Source organism: Crotalus tigris, unplaced genomic scaffold, assembly GCF_016545835.1.
Source record: "Crotalus tigris isolate CLP2741 ecotype Arizona unplaced genomic scaffold, ASM1654583v1 scf7180000017625.6296891, whole genome shotgun sequence".
In the NCBI taxonomy this organism is placed as follows: Eukaryota; Metazoa; Chordata; class Lepidosauria; order Squamata; family Viperidae; genus Crotalus; species Crotalus tigris.
The window spans coordinates 3,923,639-3,942,095 of NW_024096520.1; the positions used below are offsets into that span (position 1 = coordinate 3,923,639).

At 37.9% G+C, this 18,457-nt stretch overlaps 1 protein-coding gene across 2 annotated transcripts in view; it reads right to left on the reverse strand.

Annotated features, from left to right (window-relative positions):
• Positions 1–18,457, reverse strand: part of RBM6 (RNA binding motif protein 6) — an 86,408-nt gene that overhangs the window by 23,116 nt on the left and 44,835 nt on the right. For both annotated transcript variants that reach the window (XM_039333865.1, XM_039333856.1), the window contains exon 6: positions 15,902–15,975. In XM_039333865.1, the coding sequence (XP_039189799.1) occupies positions 15,902–15,975 (74 nt within the window). The remainder of the gene's footprint in view (positions 1–15,901; positions 15,976–18,457) is intronic.

The window sequence follows — 18,457 nt, forward strand, 5'->3', positions numbered from 1 at the left end:
CCTGAAGCTGATCCAAAAGGATACTATGCTTGATGGTATTAGCAATAGCAATAGCACTTAGACTTATATACTGCTTCACAGCCCACTCTAAGCAGTTTATATAGTCAGCATATTTCCCCTAACATTCTGGGTCCTCATTTTACCCATCTCGGAAGGATGAAAGGCTGAGTCAACCTTGAGCCGGTGGGAATCAAAATGCCAGCTGGCAATCTGCATTCTAACCACTACGCCACCACAGCTCCTAAAGCCATATTGAAATGATAGCCAGAATAGATGCACCAACTCCATCCTGTTACCACCAGAGGTCATCCCAAAGAATGACTAATGCTGTTTCTGTCCCATATCCAGGCCTGAAACCTGATTGGAAGGGGTCAAGATAATCTGTTTCATCCAAGTACCTCTGGAACTGCAGCACAACTACTTTCGCAACCACCTTCCCTAGACTGGATGAAAAATTGTCCAGAACAGTGGAGTTCACCAACAGCTTCTTGAGGAGATGGTGCACTAGCATCTTTTTAAATGGTGCTAGGAATAACTTCCTCCCTAAAGGATGAGTTAACCATCACAAGGACCCACCCATATGTCACCTCCCAGGTGGCCTTGACTAACCAGGAAGGGCCTGGATCTAATTCACAGATTGTTGAAATTACGGACCCAAAGACTCTGCCCATTTCTTCAGGTTGAAAGGATGAAACTGTTCCCAAATAACAGGGTAAGTCCATTCCCCAGGCATTTCCACACACGTCCACGCTTTGTATCCAACTGAGAAAGATCTGAGCAATTTCATCTATGAGGTACAACGAAAATTCCTCAACACAATCCTGAAGGTAAACCTCCGAGACCCTCAGGAGGGTCCGAGTAATCCTAAACAGGGCCACCACGTGGTTCTCTGCAGATGCAATAAAAGCAGAGAAATATTGATGTTTCACCGCTTGCATTGCCAGGAATTAGCTTCAATAGTAATTATAATTTGTGATTGTTGGATTCATCTTTCAACTGCTTTAGACATCTCTTGACTTGTTTCAGCTCCCTCAACTCTTCCATGAATCATGGGGAGGGCTGTGCCACGATTGGCTACCCAGGCACGATACTATCCATGCCTTCCACCTATACCAGGCAGCAGCCAGGACCTCAGCCAGACTATGCAACAGACCCTCAGATAAATTTACTAGCTCCCTTTGGAATATCAATGGGACCATCAGTTACCAGAGGCAGACCAATCTAATAGATCCTACCACCCTGCAGAAGGAGGTAGCCTAATACTGATCACCCTTGAATATTAGTGTCACAACTCCAGCTGATGATCCCAACAAAGCAAACACACTTGAGACACTGCACTCTCTAATGTCAGACTTTATTAGGATATGCATGCCGGCAGTAATGAACTCCAAGTCTGCTCTGATTAAATTGGTATGAAAGCAGTATATTCAAAGCACAGCAACTCCCTTCCCCCCAACAGTGCAGGTCACATTAGCCAATTAAGCATCAGACAATTATTATGAGAAAGAACCTTCAGTTTCCAAAACAATCCCTACAGCTGCAGATACAACCCACATTCCATCCTTTCCCTCCTGTCTATTGGCAAGTCAAGGAAAGAAAGAAAGAATCTGAAACAGCATGGAGGTTTTTTCCCCGAACTTGACAATTAGTTCCAACAATTATTTTCATTATTTGTATATGACAAATTGATGGTAACCTGGACAAAGATGTATCATGAAAAAGATATTAATGGCGTAAAAACTGAACATTTTTTTCTTTTTTGTGATTTCAGAAACATAAATAGATTATCAGATAAATATTTTCAAATTATACATAAAAAAAGGAAAAATCCAAATGATTTCTTTATACAGCAGACATGTCAAACACAAGGCCTGCGGGCCAGATCCAACCCGCAATTGGTCCACATTTGGCCCACAAAGCCGTCCCGGAAATGGCGTGGGACCGGCCCCTATTGTCACACCCAGCCAAGGCTGCCCAGGCCCAGCAGAGATGGGGGAATGAGGCATGTGATCCTGGCTGGGCCTGGGTGGCCATGGCGCAGATGGGGATCCGGCTTTCCCCGCTCAGGGTGGCCGTCTTTTACCTGCTGGGCCTGGGCATGATCTACCACCTCTACTCAAGCTTACTAGCTGGGCGCTTCACCTCCTTCATGCTGGGCGGGCCTGCTGATCCGAGAGAGCCCTGGCAGCCCTAGTGGCAGCAGTGGCCCACAGCAGGGCCAAGGTATGTCAGGTGTGTGAGGGGAACACGTTCCACATGCAGGCCAAGGGCAAGACCCACGAGGGGATCGAGGAGATGACCAGCAGTGACCTACTTTCCAACAAGCCACAGATGGAACAGAGTAGGCATACCCGGTGGTCTGCATCACATGCCTCCCACCCTACTCCGCCTGCTGCTGGTGCCGCCACTGTGCCTGCTACTTGGAGGGCCAGCCCGGTGGTGGCAGCGGGCTGTGGAGCCCCAGAGTGGTCAAGTGGCCGGCAGGCTGTGACTGTTGACGGACACTGTTGGCCCCCATGCACTCACTGCCCTCTGTGCACAGGGCCCAATGGGGTCTGGCAGCAGCCGCCCCATCTCCTACCTGACCTTCCCTCACCCCGTGGTGTCGGCACCTACCCCCTGCCTCACCTCACCCCACTGGACAAACCTCCTGCCTACCACTCCATCTGCCAGAGACTCCTGGATCCCAATCCTGCCCAGCCCCCACAGGCCACATCAAGGTGGCCATGCCCACCCCATAGGCCACGCCCACCTAGTCAGCCATGACCCCCCCCAACCCCCCCAAGGGCAACCACAATGCTGATGTGGCCCTCAATGAAATAGAGTTTGATACCTGTTATACAGTTTCCCCTATGCCTGGCATATCTGCCCCCCCACAATAGATTAGAGAAGAAGGGATTGCAAGAGAGTAAGCAAAGATAATTCACTGGCTATTTGTGAAATGTACTTGCAGTTTACAGACCTGAGCGTGCTCGGGGCTGTCAGAGACACTGATTTCCTTTTAACATGTATGTCAATAGACAAAACAACCAGCCTTAGAACTGACAATGAAGTTACTGAAGCGGTAGATAGTTTCTGCCTTTGGGGATCAACCATCAACAGTAAAGGAACAAGCAGTCAAAAAAATATACTGCAGAGTAGCATATAAGACCAGTTGTTAAGGTCCTAGAAAGCATATTCAAATGCCCTGATATACAGGTAATTCTGGAGTTACGAGTATTCACTTAACGCTCATTCAAAATTACACATTCAGCGCCCCCTAGTGTTTACGAGAAAATACCAAAATTACGAATGTTGCAGCACCACTGTAGTCATTCACCCTTACAAATGACTGCAAAGGCTCTGCAACATTCACTCTATTCCCCCCACCACCAGCTCCCACAACTGCTTCCCCCTACTTTACTGCCGCGCAGACTCACTTTTTCTTTTTAAAAGAAGTTTTATTAATTTTCCAATTTTACAAAGCTCCAGATATTAAGGAAGCAACATGGTGGTTGGATAATCTATAGTCCAATAACAAGATCTTTCATACATGTCAGATTACATCATCAAAAATTTCCTCTCTGTTTCCCTTGGTTATTATATCCTATTCATATTAATACATTGCTAGTTATAACTCAATCAATTGAAACATTTATCAATATCTTTTGATTGATATGCCTCCATATCCTGTTTTTAACTTTTACCTGATTTCAGTTACAGTATTCCAGTTGGCTTTATGTCCATAGTATTTAGGTTTCTGATAGCCCACGGTTCCCTTAGTTCATTACAAGATAGTTATCACATCTAAAATACACTTATTATTTATTCAGATAAATTCTTACTTTATTTCACAATCATATTCTACTTCTCATCCTAGTATCATCACTTACTAATAAAATAACCTTTATCATCTGAATCTACCTTCTATATTATAATTCAAAACTATTATTCTAGTAACTAATTTTTATTTCCCTTATAGTCTAAGTTCTAAATATTAAATCAATTAATGTCTTTTAAAATCTCCTTAGCCCATTAAGTGAAATTTTAGGCTCTTCCATTAAAGGTCACATTAAAAAAAACCATTTTTTAAGTCTAACTGACCTTCCTTTTGTGCCAAACAGGCTTCCATAGCAGAGCCTTTAAATCCTCGGGTGGATCTCCCTTCATTCCTACATGCCATTTGAATCAAGGGAGACCGTCCAGTTATCAACTTTTCAAGGAAGCTAGTCCCTTCATAGTCATTAGATTGTTGGCCTAATAATTTGAGTCTCCATATTTGGCTTAGTATATTTGTCGTGAGTTCAGGCTGGTCTTCTTCTTCTGGTTTCAGCTGGTTTAAATAAAAAGTCATATTCAGTGTTGTAGTTGTTATTTGGTCGTCTGGGTTATCTAAATTCTCAGTGTACTGTGTATGTAAGTCTTCAGCACCTTCCGTCTTAGTGTTGCTTTCTTCAGTTTCTATTGCTATTAGAATTGCAGATTTTTTAGATGAAATCAAGGTTTGGTATCAGGGTTCTGAGTAGGTTGTAGCTGGTATTCTTTAAAATCCACTTTAGTGTTAATTCCTTCTTCTTATGTTGCCTTTTGAGCTGTAAGTTCATCGGTTGAAGTCTAGGTTGCATTTTGTAGCTTTAAGGTGGCACCTTTATCTTTCAGTCTGGAATTTATTAGCTCAGTAGCCTCTAGGATTTTTTCAAGTATAAGTTTGTAGTTAAGTTGTGGGTGGTATTCCTCCATTTTTAATAATAGTCAATAAATGTCCACCTCCACTATAGAGAGTTATTTTCACCACCCAGCTGTTTCAAGTTCTTATCTTTTTTGATAATGTCAAGGGCAAATCTTAGTCTCACAAGTCTCCCAGTCAGAAAAAAAAATAATTCACTTGCTATACCAAATTTCGCCATACGATGTCCCCGTAACATGTAAAGTTAAGCTTTTATCCAGTTCAAAGAAGGAAGGAAGAAATATTCCCCTTTTTTCCCCAGCTTAGCAAATACGTAAAATAATAGGTCTCTGTAAGAATAAAAAACCTTTTGGGAGCCCAGGTATCCAGAAGTCCAAATATTTAGTCGTTTAGTTTAGTTCAGTGGTTTTCAACCTTTTTAATGCCGCGACCCCCAATCGGCCGTAAGTCGAGGACTATTCAACTGGTGCAGCACCGTTTGCAGAATGGGACTTTTGGAGGGCTCAGCAGGGCAGAGACAGCCTGGACAATTCCTATTGACTTTTGAAAGCCAATAGAATTAGACTCTATTCAAGAGAGTCTATTCTATTGGCTTTCAAAGGCCAATAGAATAAAAGGGAGTAGCACAGCTAAGGAAAAGGGGGAAAAAATGGCGGACTGCATTGTTTGGCGACCCCCGTGAAATGGTCATTCGACCCCAAATGGGGTCCCGACCCACAGGTTGAGAACCACTGGTTTAGTTGTTCTTTTTTTTCCCCTTAGCTTTAGATTCACCATACTACTCTAAGAATTTTGCAGAAGAAATAACAGATCAGATGGAAGAACAATAAAAGAAATAAAAAGACTAAGTGGCAATGGATTTTCTTAGTTAAATTACTGACATATCCTTCTTTGCACAATGAAAAAGCATACAACAATTAATTCAATAATGCACCAATGTAACTAGATTATAATGTTCCTTTCAAAAATAGGTATTAACAGACCTTAACAGATCCCTCAACCCAACTTGGCAGCTTTCATCATCATCATCGTCATCAAGATTGAAGGGACCTTGGAAGTCCCCTAGTCCAACCCCCTGCTCAGGCAGGAAACCCTATACCATTTCAGACAAATGGCTGTCCAGTCTCTTCTTAAAAACTTTCAATGTTGGAGCATTCACCGCTTCTGGAGGCAGGTTGTTCCACTGATTAATTGTTCTAACTGTCAGGAAATTTCTCCTTAGTTCTAGGTTGCTTCTCTCTTTGGTTAGTTTCCATCCATTGCATCTTGTCCTGCTTTCAGGTGCTTTGGAGATTAGAATAGAATAGCTTGACTGCCTCTTCTTTGTGGCAACCCGAGATATTGGAACACTGCTATCATGTCCCCCCTCATCCTTCTCTTCATTAAACTAGACATTCCCAATTCCAGCAACTGTTCCTTGTATGTTTTAGCCTCCAGTCCCCTGGTCATCTTTGTTGCTCTTCTCTCTACTCTTTCTAGAGAGTTCTAGTTTGTGGGATTGTGAACGGCATTACACAATCTTGGTACTATCAGCTTTTAGTATGCATCTACCATACCACAGCATAATACAGAGACCAGCCTCCCATACTTTATAAAATATATTCATACCTTTAAGTATTCTATGGGATTCAAAAAATACCAACTTGAATTAGCCCAAAAATAGCTAACTACAGAAGATAGTTCCTGACCTGAGTTCTAGCTAGTGTCAGATTAATAACAAGAGGCACAAACAATTAATATAATGGAAGCCAATACAGATAGTCCTCAACTTACAACAGTTCATTTAGTGTCTGTTTGAAGTTACAGTGGCACTGAAAAAAGTAATTTATGACTGTTTTCACACTTACAATCGCTGCAGCATCCCTGTAGTCATGTGATCAAAATTCAGATGCTTGGCAACTGACCCATATTCATGAGAGTTGCAGTGTTCAGGGCTAATGTGATCACCTTCTGCTATCTCCTGATAAGCAACAGTCAATAGGGAATCCAGATTCTCTTAACAACTGCAGTGATTCATTTAACAACTGTGGCAGGAAAGGTCAAATTCGCTTAACAACTTTCTCACTTAGTAACAGAGATTTTGGGCTCAATTGTGATCATAACTCAAGGACTGTCTGTATCTTAAAGCACTGCCCTCACACTATGTTTAAGCCCACTGAAAAATGTATAATGTATTCATAAAAGATTTTAATTCTATCAAATAACTTGTTTTTTTCTCATTTACTTTCCCAAAAGCCATCTGTTACCAGCTGATTCATCTAATTAGCTTATTTCAGAACAGGGGTTCTGAGCTTCATAAAGATTGAGAATAATTTTACCATTCTTTACCTCATCCTTAATTTTCCACCTTTCAAAGCAAACTAAATACATGTTCTTTCTTTAAAGAGGCTAGAAAAAAGAAAGTTTCTAATATTTCTTCAAATTTATGTTTCTTCAAAAATACTATTATTTTTCTTCCATTGGATATTTCAGTACAAATAAAACCATTTATGCTTCAAATTCCTCAGGACATTGAAATACTAAGCTAAATACAAATACGATGCATTGTGTCTATTTAATAATTTAATACAAAAATTAAATTATTTAATTAAAATTAGTTCTTCTCAGTGTAAAATGAAGTATGTCCACTGGATATGATAGTATAGTAATGCTCCCATCTGGATGCCAGCTAAATATGCGTGCAATTTAATGCAGGCAGTTTACAGAACTCATGTTTGTTTTTCACTGGTACTGCATGTATAGAACAAATCATTCTTAATGATGCATTTTCACAACTGCAGTTCAATATGATCAAAATATTCATGTCAATACATACACACAAAATTAGAACTGGAGAAATGTTTGCTATTTTTATGCTGGAATCTAAACAATTCCAATATCAAGTTTCTAGCTAGATATTTATTATCTGTAAAGTACTTTTTTCTCCTAATAAATGTCTTTCAGATAAAAAAAATAGATCATTTTTATTTGGATAATAACAAAAAAATATGTGTTTATTCCAGAATGTAAATACATGACATCAAATCTATTTGAAAAACGGACACATCTTTAGGAAAAAAAATGTGTGAAAACTAAGTAAATTACAGAAGTAATTTCCCACTTTCCCACATACATGGAATCCCAAATATTTCCTTGGGCCTGAATCTTTGGTGCATATAAGACGAGAAAATCTACAGGAGCTGCAGCCAATCCTTCCACTTCCATCTCCTTCCTTGGGGCTCTTTTTCCCTTGCGTCATGATTGGCTAAACATGCTCTTACTGAATCAATAATCAATAAACTCCAATTATTTTATTGAAAAAAATATTATCCTTGCCCACTTTGGGGTTGGTATTCTATTGGGCTGACAGAAACACAAAATAAACCTAGCAAGAACAATGACCAACCATTTCTCATAGTTATGAGGAAGTTTTCATTAAAAGTCTTCTACTGAACCTTTATGAATTATGATTCAAAGACATTCAGTAACCCTTACTTATAAGCCACATTTTCTAATGCTATAGATGGCAGAAAATGCTATTTACTGAATGTATATGTCACATAATGAAAAATGTGCAATGAATCAAAAATGGATCACCCAATCCTACGATATATACTCTACCAGCAACAGAGCTACAATTTCATCTACTGCATTTTGGCAAGTTTCTCGAGGCCTATTTTCAACATAATATGTACCATGACCTATAAAAACATCCTTCAATTCTTGTAAATTACAATTAATTTGGACTTTATAACATAGACTGAGCAATAAAAATGAACATAGAGAAACCAATACTGGAAATATTTTCATCTTCATGCATTCAGCCAATTATGAAGTTTCAAGGACTGAGCCCTTGAGAAGAAAGATGTTTATAAACAGCATGAAATTAAAAGTAGTCTTCAACATGGCAGGTTGTTAGCGATCATCTGAAGTTATGATAGACTCCCAAAAGGTATTATGACCCAGCTCTGAAGTTCAGAAAGCCAATCCCCACCCCCACCCCATGGACACATAGCTGCATTTCAGGCGCTTAGCAACTGACCTGCATTATTTTATGTATTACAGTAGTGGCCAAAATTGTGGAAACCTTTTGGAAAAAGTGTATTTTTGAGCTTTGATGGCTAATAACACCACTTTTTTTGGAGTAGTATCATAAAATTATATATCAATGGAAAGATAATTTAATAAAGAATGTAATGCAACATAGTTTGTTCAGTTATCTGTACTGTATTCTATGAAAAGTTATAGCCAAATAACCAGAAAAAGGAAACACAACTTGCTTAGGTTGATATCAGGTAGCTTTCCTTCATCTGATTGTAGCCAATGAGCATGAGTGTTTAGAGAGCCAATCAGCTGTCATCTTGTTTTGGCAATGAGCCAATCAGATCACAGTAGGATTCAGTTATTGATGTCATGTATTGAAGCTGAGAGGAGGACATTTGTCAGTGTATTATGTCAGCGCTATCAAGTTGGTTGGGTTTTTTTTTTCTTTCATTTAGTGAGCTTGTAAAACATAATAAAATTAAAGTAATGGTGCAAAGACTTGACTGGTTGCCCAGAAAGCGATGTAAAATAGTATTATTAAGTGAACAAGGCTACAGTTATAACCAAAGGCAGCATTTCTACTGTACACGTTTCCCAAAGGGTTTCCACAATTTTGGCCACTACTGTAAACTGATGTATTTATTAAGTTTGTTTGCTGACTATCTCACCATGAAGAGACTCTAGGAGGCTTACAACATTAAAACAATAAAACCATAAAATACATATATATATTTAAATGCAATTAAAATATGGATTATGGTTAAAAGGTTGGGAGGGAGGGTGCAGAACATATGAGGGTGGGATCAACTTTTAATCCATCAACCACCTCCAGCATGATCCTGCCCCGTTGGGGCTCCAAGCCAACTGGCAGAGCCAGGTCTTTGGGGTCTTGTGGAAGGTCAGAAAGGAGGAGCCAATCTTACATCAGGGGGTAAGATCTTCCAAAGGGCAGGAGCCACGGCAGAGAAGTTCTTCTCCTAGACCCCGCCAGAATTCCCTGACCGATGGGATCGACATCATGCCTTCTCTGCCATTTATGGATATTTGCAGCATCCATGGTCACATGACCACAATTTATAATGCTTTTGCTTCAGTGTTTACTTCTAGTTTTCAGCAAAAATGCCCTGTAGCAAACAATAGGTTCTCTTAATGACTGTCGATTCCCTTAATAATCATGGTGATTTACTTAACGACTGCCACAAAAAGAGGTTTCAATATCGGATTGATCATATGATGACCCACTTTACAATCATAATGGTTCATGACTTAATAGGCAGGCTCTTTTAGTAGAGGATTATATGTACACAAAAGGAATAAACAACTAGTTAGCTTTTTAAGTCTTATGTTTCCATCCATTATCTTAACAAAAATACATCAATGACTTGCCTAGTCATATTTTTAAAATCTCATTGTGGGAGTTAATGTTTTTTCCTAAAGATAAAAAAAATCACATGAAAGAACCAAATGCCTTCAGAAAAAAAAGCATTCAATAATATTAATTTTAATTAAGTAAGTACTATTAAGTATTTCATTTTCAGAGCTGTTATTTAGCAAAGAATTGAAAGAGTTAGATATTAATAGGTGAAATTGCTTACACGAAACATGAATTCCACTTAATACATATTGAATCATACAATATTCTTGTACTTTCTCCCAGTAATTGATTTTAAAAACTGGTATCTTGCAAACATATTGATACGGAAAAGTAACCCCCCACAACCAAGTAAGAGACAACTCAAACAAGCTATCCAATGATAAACTTTGTACAAATCCTTACAAAGAACACAGGATGCTCAGGAAGTTTGGTTGAACATAATATATGTATAACAATAAAGGCACAGATACCATTTAGAGTTTGTACCATTTGCTTCTTCACTCTGCAACAAATGATTATACTATTGCAAATATCAAAGCCTACATTTCAAATAATTCCCTCTATTCAGCATAACAGTAGCTCAGGAGAAATTTATTATTTTTAGGTTTTGCATTTCCTTCATTGCTACCTTTGTTAATGTAGCAAAACACTTTATAGGTTTCTATCACTTGAAAAACATTTCTACAATGTTCTAAAATGCCAGGGGAAATTTCAAAGCTCAGTTTTAATTAATTCAGCTAAAACACACCAAACTGCCAGAAAAGTTTATATTAAGCAAATTTCCAGAATAAAAAAAGAGTAATAAATATGGGGAACAGAAGTTTTATATACAAAATAAAATCCCCAGGAATCTAAAACATTCATATATTCATGGAGAAAATCTATGGGTTGAAAATGACTTGATGGCATATAATTATAATCACTCCCTCACTCACTTCAGGGTCACTGAACAAAATCAGGATGGACCAGGTCAATTGAGTTAATAATCAAAACTCCACAAAATTTAATGGCAATACAGTACCCCAAAAAAGTGCTTAGCTGAAATGCTTATTCCTCCCACCACCCTTATCTCTGAGTTAGTTATTAGAAAAAGATGGATGAACTTCCGGTTCCGGATCGCGGCGTTTTGAGCCGTGCAGAGACTGCTCTCTTCGCCGGCTGATTCTCCGCTGCCGGTAAACCCTTAATCGAGTCGAAAAGGAGGCCCTCGTCAACCGTGGGAGAGCGGCAGCTTCTTCCACGGCCCGAGATTGCTCCTTTGGGCCGACAGTGGAAAGATTGGCCAGTAAAATGGCCGATCACTTTGCCGCTGTAACCAGAAGTCAGAAGAACATCCAAGCGCAGGAACCACTATGGCTGAGCCAGGTGAGACTTTTTTCCCCCCTCTCTTGGTTCTCCTTTCTTTTTTGTTGCCTGTAAAAAGCATCTTTGAAATTATTTCCCTGCTCTAAGAAAGCGGCATTTGTGAGTGTAGGAAAAGAAGCTTAAATGGATTGAATTAACTTAAACTGATTTTTTGTTTATTTTTATTTTTTTCTTTATTCACTTTGGGGGTATTGTAAAAAACTTTTAATATTGAATTTACTACTGGACTTGGTTTACATGTGAAGAATTTTCTCTTTTTTGCTTTTTCTGATCTTGTCAACGTCATTCCTGATGTCTGGGAGGAGATTTTATAGTCTACTGAGGACATTTTGTGGAGAAAGTCAAAATTGCAACTGTCTTTTTTTTCTGATGGTGAGATTGATTTTGACCTTCAGATTACTTTAAAAAGGAAAAGACAAAGAAACTTCACAGCTGTACTTGTGGGGGTGGATACTGACTAAATGTTTTTTGAACACAGCCTCTACTAAAAGATAACAGACTGTTTCTAATTATTATTGAAATGGAGAAACCCTATTCTATAGTAATAAAAAAGAAATTCTGCTTTGAACCTACAAACTGACCTCCAGATTCTATCTGAGCATTCTATAGACCAAAAAACAACAGAAGCCAAACCAACCAATATTAAAAAAAATTCTACTTTACTTCATACCCAACCTAATGAGATTTCTGAGGAACAAAAAAGGACTGTAATTAAACCATTCATAATTTGAAAACCAAGAGAAATGGATATACAAGCTCAACTAATCAAGAACTATGATAGCTTGGATAAGCAACTATTAACTACAAAGTTGGACATAACTGAGTCTGCTATTCAACAGATCCAAATGTGGAGACTTGACTCTTTAAAACAACAAGGGACTATTTACAAAGGAGTCAGATCTCTAAAACAGAAAAGGGGACACTTTTGCTTGACCCAAATGACACTACAAGGCACAAAAAGAGACTTGTTCATTGATTAGAGGCGTTGGTATGGAAACCTATCTGGCACAAAAAGAAAGGTAGAATAAGATTTAAGAGTGTGATTCAAGGCTCTATATAACGAGTTTAAAAGGCTAATTAGATATGGATTGATTTATGGTTTAAGATAGTTAAATAAGATGTTAGATTGAATAAAAATTAAAGATTTGAATTTAATAAGAAGATGTTTGTTTGTGTATTAACATGTTTGTTGTGGATAGTAATTTTGGGAGGGGGTTAAATGAGTTTGATATAGATATTGAGGGATTGATAGATCATAAAGTATAATAGAGTAGAAAGGTTTTTTTTTTAACTAATATTCTTGTTATTAGAAATGATAGTTATTTTATAATGGAAGAAGAATAAGAAAAAAGAAGAAATGATATTAATAAATGATTATTGATTATGTTAAGGAAAAAGGGAATGGAGAGACACCTGAAGTGTTAATTTTGTATTTACACTAGCAAAATGGAATATAATAATTGAAATAGTAAAGCTTAACACAGGATTTGAACTTATTTAGATGAAATGTTATTGATGATTGTTTTGATTGACTTAGTTGTATTGAAATACATTAATTTGAATATAATATATTATCAGAGGGAATAGAGAGGGGGTTTCTAATGATTTAATCTGAACTATATAAATATGACTTTGCTTTTGGACAATTGATTACCCTGCCACCACGTTGATTCTTAAGCACTTGTTTGTAAAATGAAAAAACTAATAAAACTTGTTTTTTAAAAAAGAAAGAGATGGATGCAATATGTTTGTTCACTTGCAAAGGAAGCTTAATAGGCTATTGTTAGACTATTCAACTGAAAAGAAGTCACATATTAAATATTATTGATAACAACTGGTTTAGGCCATGCCTGAATAAAAACTCAAATATCTTTTAAAGTGTTCTTAATTTTTCTTAATTTCTCCACAGAATTAAACACTAAGCTCAATCTTTTTAGAATTCACCTAAAACAGAATTGCTCACCATCAATAAATCAAGCAACAAAAGTTATTGTTCAAATTAATTATGGCTCCAAAACCATCAAATCATAAGCTGCAGATGGTAGAAATACTTTCAGGTTACTAAAATGAAGTGTGTTATATCAGTGATGACGAACCTTTTAGAGACCGAGTGCCCCAAAACCAGATCTGCCCCTGCCTTGCCTGCTCCATCATCCTCTGCTCCGCCCGCCCGCAGGGCCACTCACTGCCTCAACAGCCTGCCACAGATTGCCCAGATTGCCCAGCAGTGCCATGGCGGCCATGCCCTCTGCCCGTACCCCACAGCATCAACTGCATGTGACGGAGGGTGAGAGCAGAGTCCTGTCCTTGGCTGCCATGTCCTTGGCTGTGCTCCTTCGCGTGGGCCACACTTGGGGGCAACTCTCCTCCGGGGAGCTGCTGATTAGGAGGGGGCCGCAGGGCGAGGCGGGGCTGGGGCGACGGTGCGCATGCCCACAGAGAGGGCTCTGAGTGCCGCCTCTGGCATGCGTGCCATAGGTTCGCCACCACTGTGTTATATCATAAACTAGAAAGAAAATGAAGGAAGAAGAGGCTGCTTCCATTTTTTGACAGTTTGGTGATAAAAATGGGTACTGAATGCAAAACTTTGTTAGTTCTTATCAGTGAAAGTTTTACAAAACACTGTCACATTAAACATAAGACAGTATTTTCTTTGCTGGTATTTATATCACATTTTAAGAGTTCATAGGCAATTAGCTGATGGTCAACTGAAGTACATTATACAATTATTTTGTATTTCTCAACATTTAAACAAGAGCCAATTTGGTGTAAGGCACCAGATGAGAAACTGGTAGACTATGAGCTCTAGTCCCACATTAGGCATGAAGCCAGAGAGATAACTGTGGGCCAGGCACTCTCTCTCTCAGCATAGGAAGAAAGCAATAAGAAATCAGTCTTGAAAATCTTGCCAAGAAACCTAAGGGCCTAGTTCAAGCTATTGTCTAGACTCAACATATGCATATTTAAACAAACAAAAACACATTTAAACCCAGTGTATGATCAAGAAGAAATTAATATTCCACTTCTTTTACAAAGGAAGCTTAGAATTTCAGTGTTAAGTTTCTTTTCAAACTGCTTCAGAACTTTTATACATGGAGAAGATGTAAAAAATAGGATGGGCATTTCATCATTTTAACTGTTTGAAATTAAATATAACTGTGTATTTTCTTTTAATTCTACTGAAGAACTATATATTACAATAAATGAAGAAGAAAAACAATATGCCCATTGAAAAATCTAGCTGGATTTCATAATCTATAGGAACAGCAACTTTATAATCTACCTTTTTTTAAACTACCAAATCTAAAATTCTATTTTAGTTTTGATCATTTGAGCAATATAGGGAAAAACTGTGTTAAAATGGGGTAAAAATATTTAACACTGCAATGCTTAACTATATTATGATTGTTTGCAGTTGATGAAGTTTCAATGTGGACAGTGATAAAATTGAGATGTATGTTGACAAAAAGATACTCTGACAATGAAAAGCTGGTCTGATTTATCTCAGTCACACTTGATTTAATTATGAATCTGAAAAATATTAATATTAACATTGATTCATTTTTTTAAAAAATGCATCATTTCTGACTAATAGGAATCTTATGAGAATTGTTATCAATTCAAAAATGGGCCTAGCTAAAACAACATAAAACATTAGATAATAACGTTCATACACAGTTTCTATATGTGGAAAATGCTGGGCTCATTTTTGAAAGACAGACACCTGCACAACTATCTTCATTTATTATTTTTACTTATAAAATTGCCAACATAAGAATCTAGCCCCCATTATCACTGAGTATATATGGGGGGGTTCCAATCCCCCCCCCAAACCACTGAAGATATTCAGATTAACCAGGTACATTTGCAGTATGCTAGACTTCTTTTGAATAGCTTCAACTTGCACAGAGTTAATACGAATGCAAGCAGACAATATATCTGCATCAAATAAAATCACATAAAGAGATGGAGCATGCAAACAAGATTTTTCACTCAAAACTGAATATTAATGACTAGCATAAAACCAAGACAGGTGCAAGTGTATGTTCAAGTATATAACAATGTTGCTAATAGAGAAGAGAGTTTGCAATACAGTCAAGATTGTCAGTTTGTTGTACGCAGTCAAGAAAGTAAAACACCTCAGACTGAATGCTTATCTTGAAATCCACTAGATACGCAAATTCACAAGGACAACCACCAGAACTGGGAGCATTTTCCTTAACTACCACACTTCGAATCTATCAAGCCTGCAATGCATGAACTTGTGAGTGTAGTTAATTCAGGAAAACTATGAGATTTTGTAGTGAAAGATTAAACCTGCTTGCATTTCTGGGAGATGTGAGGATATTAGCTGCCATAAGGTACATTTTGGAATAAAAACCTTTCTCTGAATTTTTTTTTTAAACACTAAGTGTTCTCCACCCCACAAAAATATTCTTCTAGCAGCATTTTCGACCGAAGTGTAAAGCAACCTGGTTGGCTTCCATGCAGGCGATGGCCTCTTCCAAGAGGGAAAACTCCACGCAGATATAGCCATAGTTGTAACCTGGGGACAGCATTTAAATACAGACGGGATTTGCGTTAGTGCCAGAAAGCCATATTTTTAGCATCCAATTCCCCCATTCCCATTGCATAACCCGATTATCACCACCCTAGACTCCCCACAAAACAAAAGCAACAGTTGATTTGATGTTCTTTATAGCTAAGCTTCAACTCAGGTTTGCTCTCGATAGTATCATAAACCTACAGTATAGTCATTTTCACTTATTCTGAATTTCTCTAATATTGTACTATAAGCAATTTGGACTTCTATTAAAAAAAGTATAAATAGACATATACTCACAGAAGTAAGTTAGCACTTCAGAACTAATCTTATTATAGAAACAATTATCTATTTCACAAATTCAGGTTACTGGAATCAGCTTCTAAACCAAGACATTAACCATGTGAACCAATAAAACCGAAAGTAGTTTTTAGCTTGTTAACTTTTCTGTTGTAAGTAGGAGTCCAGAAATCTATTTTCATTCAAAGTGCAGAATAAAATCCAGAAATTGCTATCCTATCTTTGAATTATAATCTGATTTAGTCCAATGTTCAGATATACTTTTAGTATCTTAAAATACTCTTATTCAAATTAATCCAAATTTAAAGTCAAACAACTATTGGATTTTTTTATGTGTCTTTCCTAAAGAAATGATTAACCATTCTGTATCTTTTTGGGTAATGAAAGTTATTGTAAAAAGGAATAAACCTATCTGAAAGAAGAGTCAGACAGGAACATAAAAGCATCCTTACCTCAAAATTATCAAGGACTCATAATCATCTAAATTAAAGCCAAGGTTTACTCAAGGGAAGATGTGCCACTCAAGGAAACAATGCAAAGTTTTCATGGCTGAAACTGCAAGAATTTGTTTGCACTAATACAATTATAACAAACCAGAGACTATTATGTGGTGGAAGCTTCAACTATTCAGGCCCACTTTTCCACAAAAAAATCAAACGATAAATATGATGTGTTCTGTCCTAGCTCAACTATCACACATGAATGCAATAGAATTAAAGTCAACTTGTATACAAAGAAGTTAAATGAATCCAGCTAAAGTGTGAATATCGTTAGCAACTCAATTTAACATGATGTATCATGTATTTATATTTCTCAAGAGATAATGTGTCCATATTGCATGCATTCACTATATTTTTAATTATACTCAAATTTATATGTCTGTTTAACCTAAAAAAATCTAAGGGACTAACAATTTCCTATTATAGTAATTGCATTTAAAACTACAATACATATATCAAATACAATAAAACTAATCCATTCTGCACCTCCTAACCAACTTCAGGAACATGGAAAGCATTATCCCACTCCATCCCCAACAGTCTACGAAACAGCCAGATCTTGACTACCTTCTGAAATACAAATATAGATGGACCATACTTATTCCCAGAGATCTGGAAGAAGTCCATGACAGAGAAGGCTCCTCTCAGAAGCACTCCCCAGGAGCATACCTTCAACTGTCCTAGGCTGTAATAAGGTTCACAGATTGAAATGAACATCCTGAACTGCTACCAAAAGCTTATCAATGTACTTCCCACAATAACTGTGTCATATGGGTAAATTGGGAATTGGGAAATAACCTACTATCATGTAAGCAACTGCATTTTGAACCAGCTATAGCTTCTAAATCAGTGGTGGCGAACCTATGGCACAGGTGCCAGAGGCGGCACTCAGAGCCCTCTCTGTGGGCACGCGTGCTGTCGCCCCAGTCCTAGGCCTTCAGCTGGGTTGTATAAAACCTTTTCGCTTTAGGCCTCCGCTGCCAAAAAAAAAAAAAAAGTTCAATCAATCAGTCAATTTCAACTTCTCGCAGGAAAAAAAAAGATCTTGGAAAGCTGGAATTGATTGATTGATTGAACTTTTTAGCCCACCCAGTCTGCCGTTACCACTGCAGCCACACCCACCCAATGGGCACACCCAGCCAATGGGCCACACCCATCCAGCACCCAACAAAACCTAAGTGGTTTTGGGTTGCAGTTTGGGCATTCAGTCTCTAAAAGGTTTGCCATCACTGTTCTAAATGATCCGCAAATTATAATAGTCTAGCTAGACCATGGGCTGCATTAACTAAATAGGAATTATTTTGGGTTGCATGTAAAATATAATATAGTTAATATACACAAATCATATAATGTTAAAATTTTACAATCTTCTGAGGCCACATTACTAGCCATCCAGGCTCTCACGCAGCCCATGGACCACGGGTTGGACATGCCTGGTATAGACATAGGTGAAAAAGATCAGTAACTGTTAATAAAGCTCTGCCCATTCCAGAAAATGTCACAACTAATACCCATGCCAAACCTACACAAACTTTTCCAACCATAGGTTTCACTTGTACTTCTACCAAGAGCTATTAATTTCTAGATTATGAACCTACTTTCTACATAGGAGCATAATCCTTCTAGAGAGTCAAAGATAGACAAAAGCTTCTGAATAAGCAGCCACTCCACCTTGCAGAGATTAA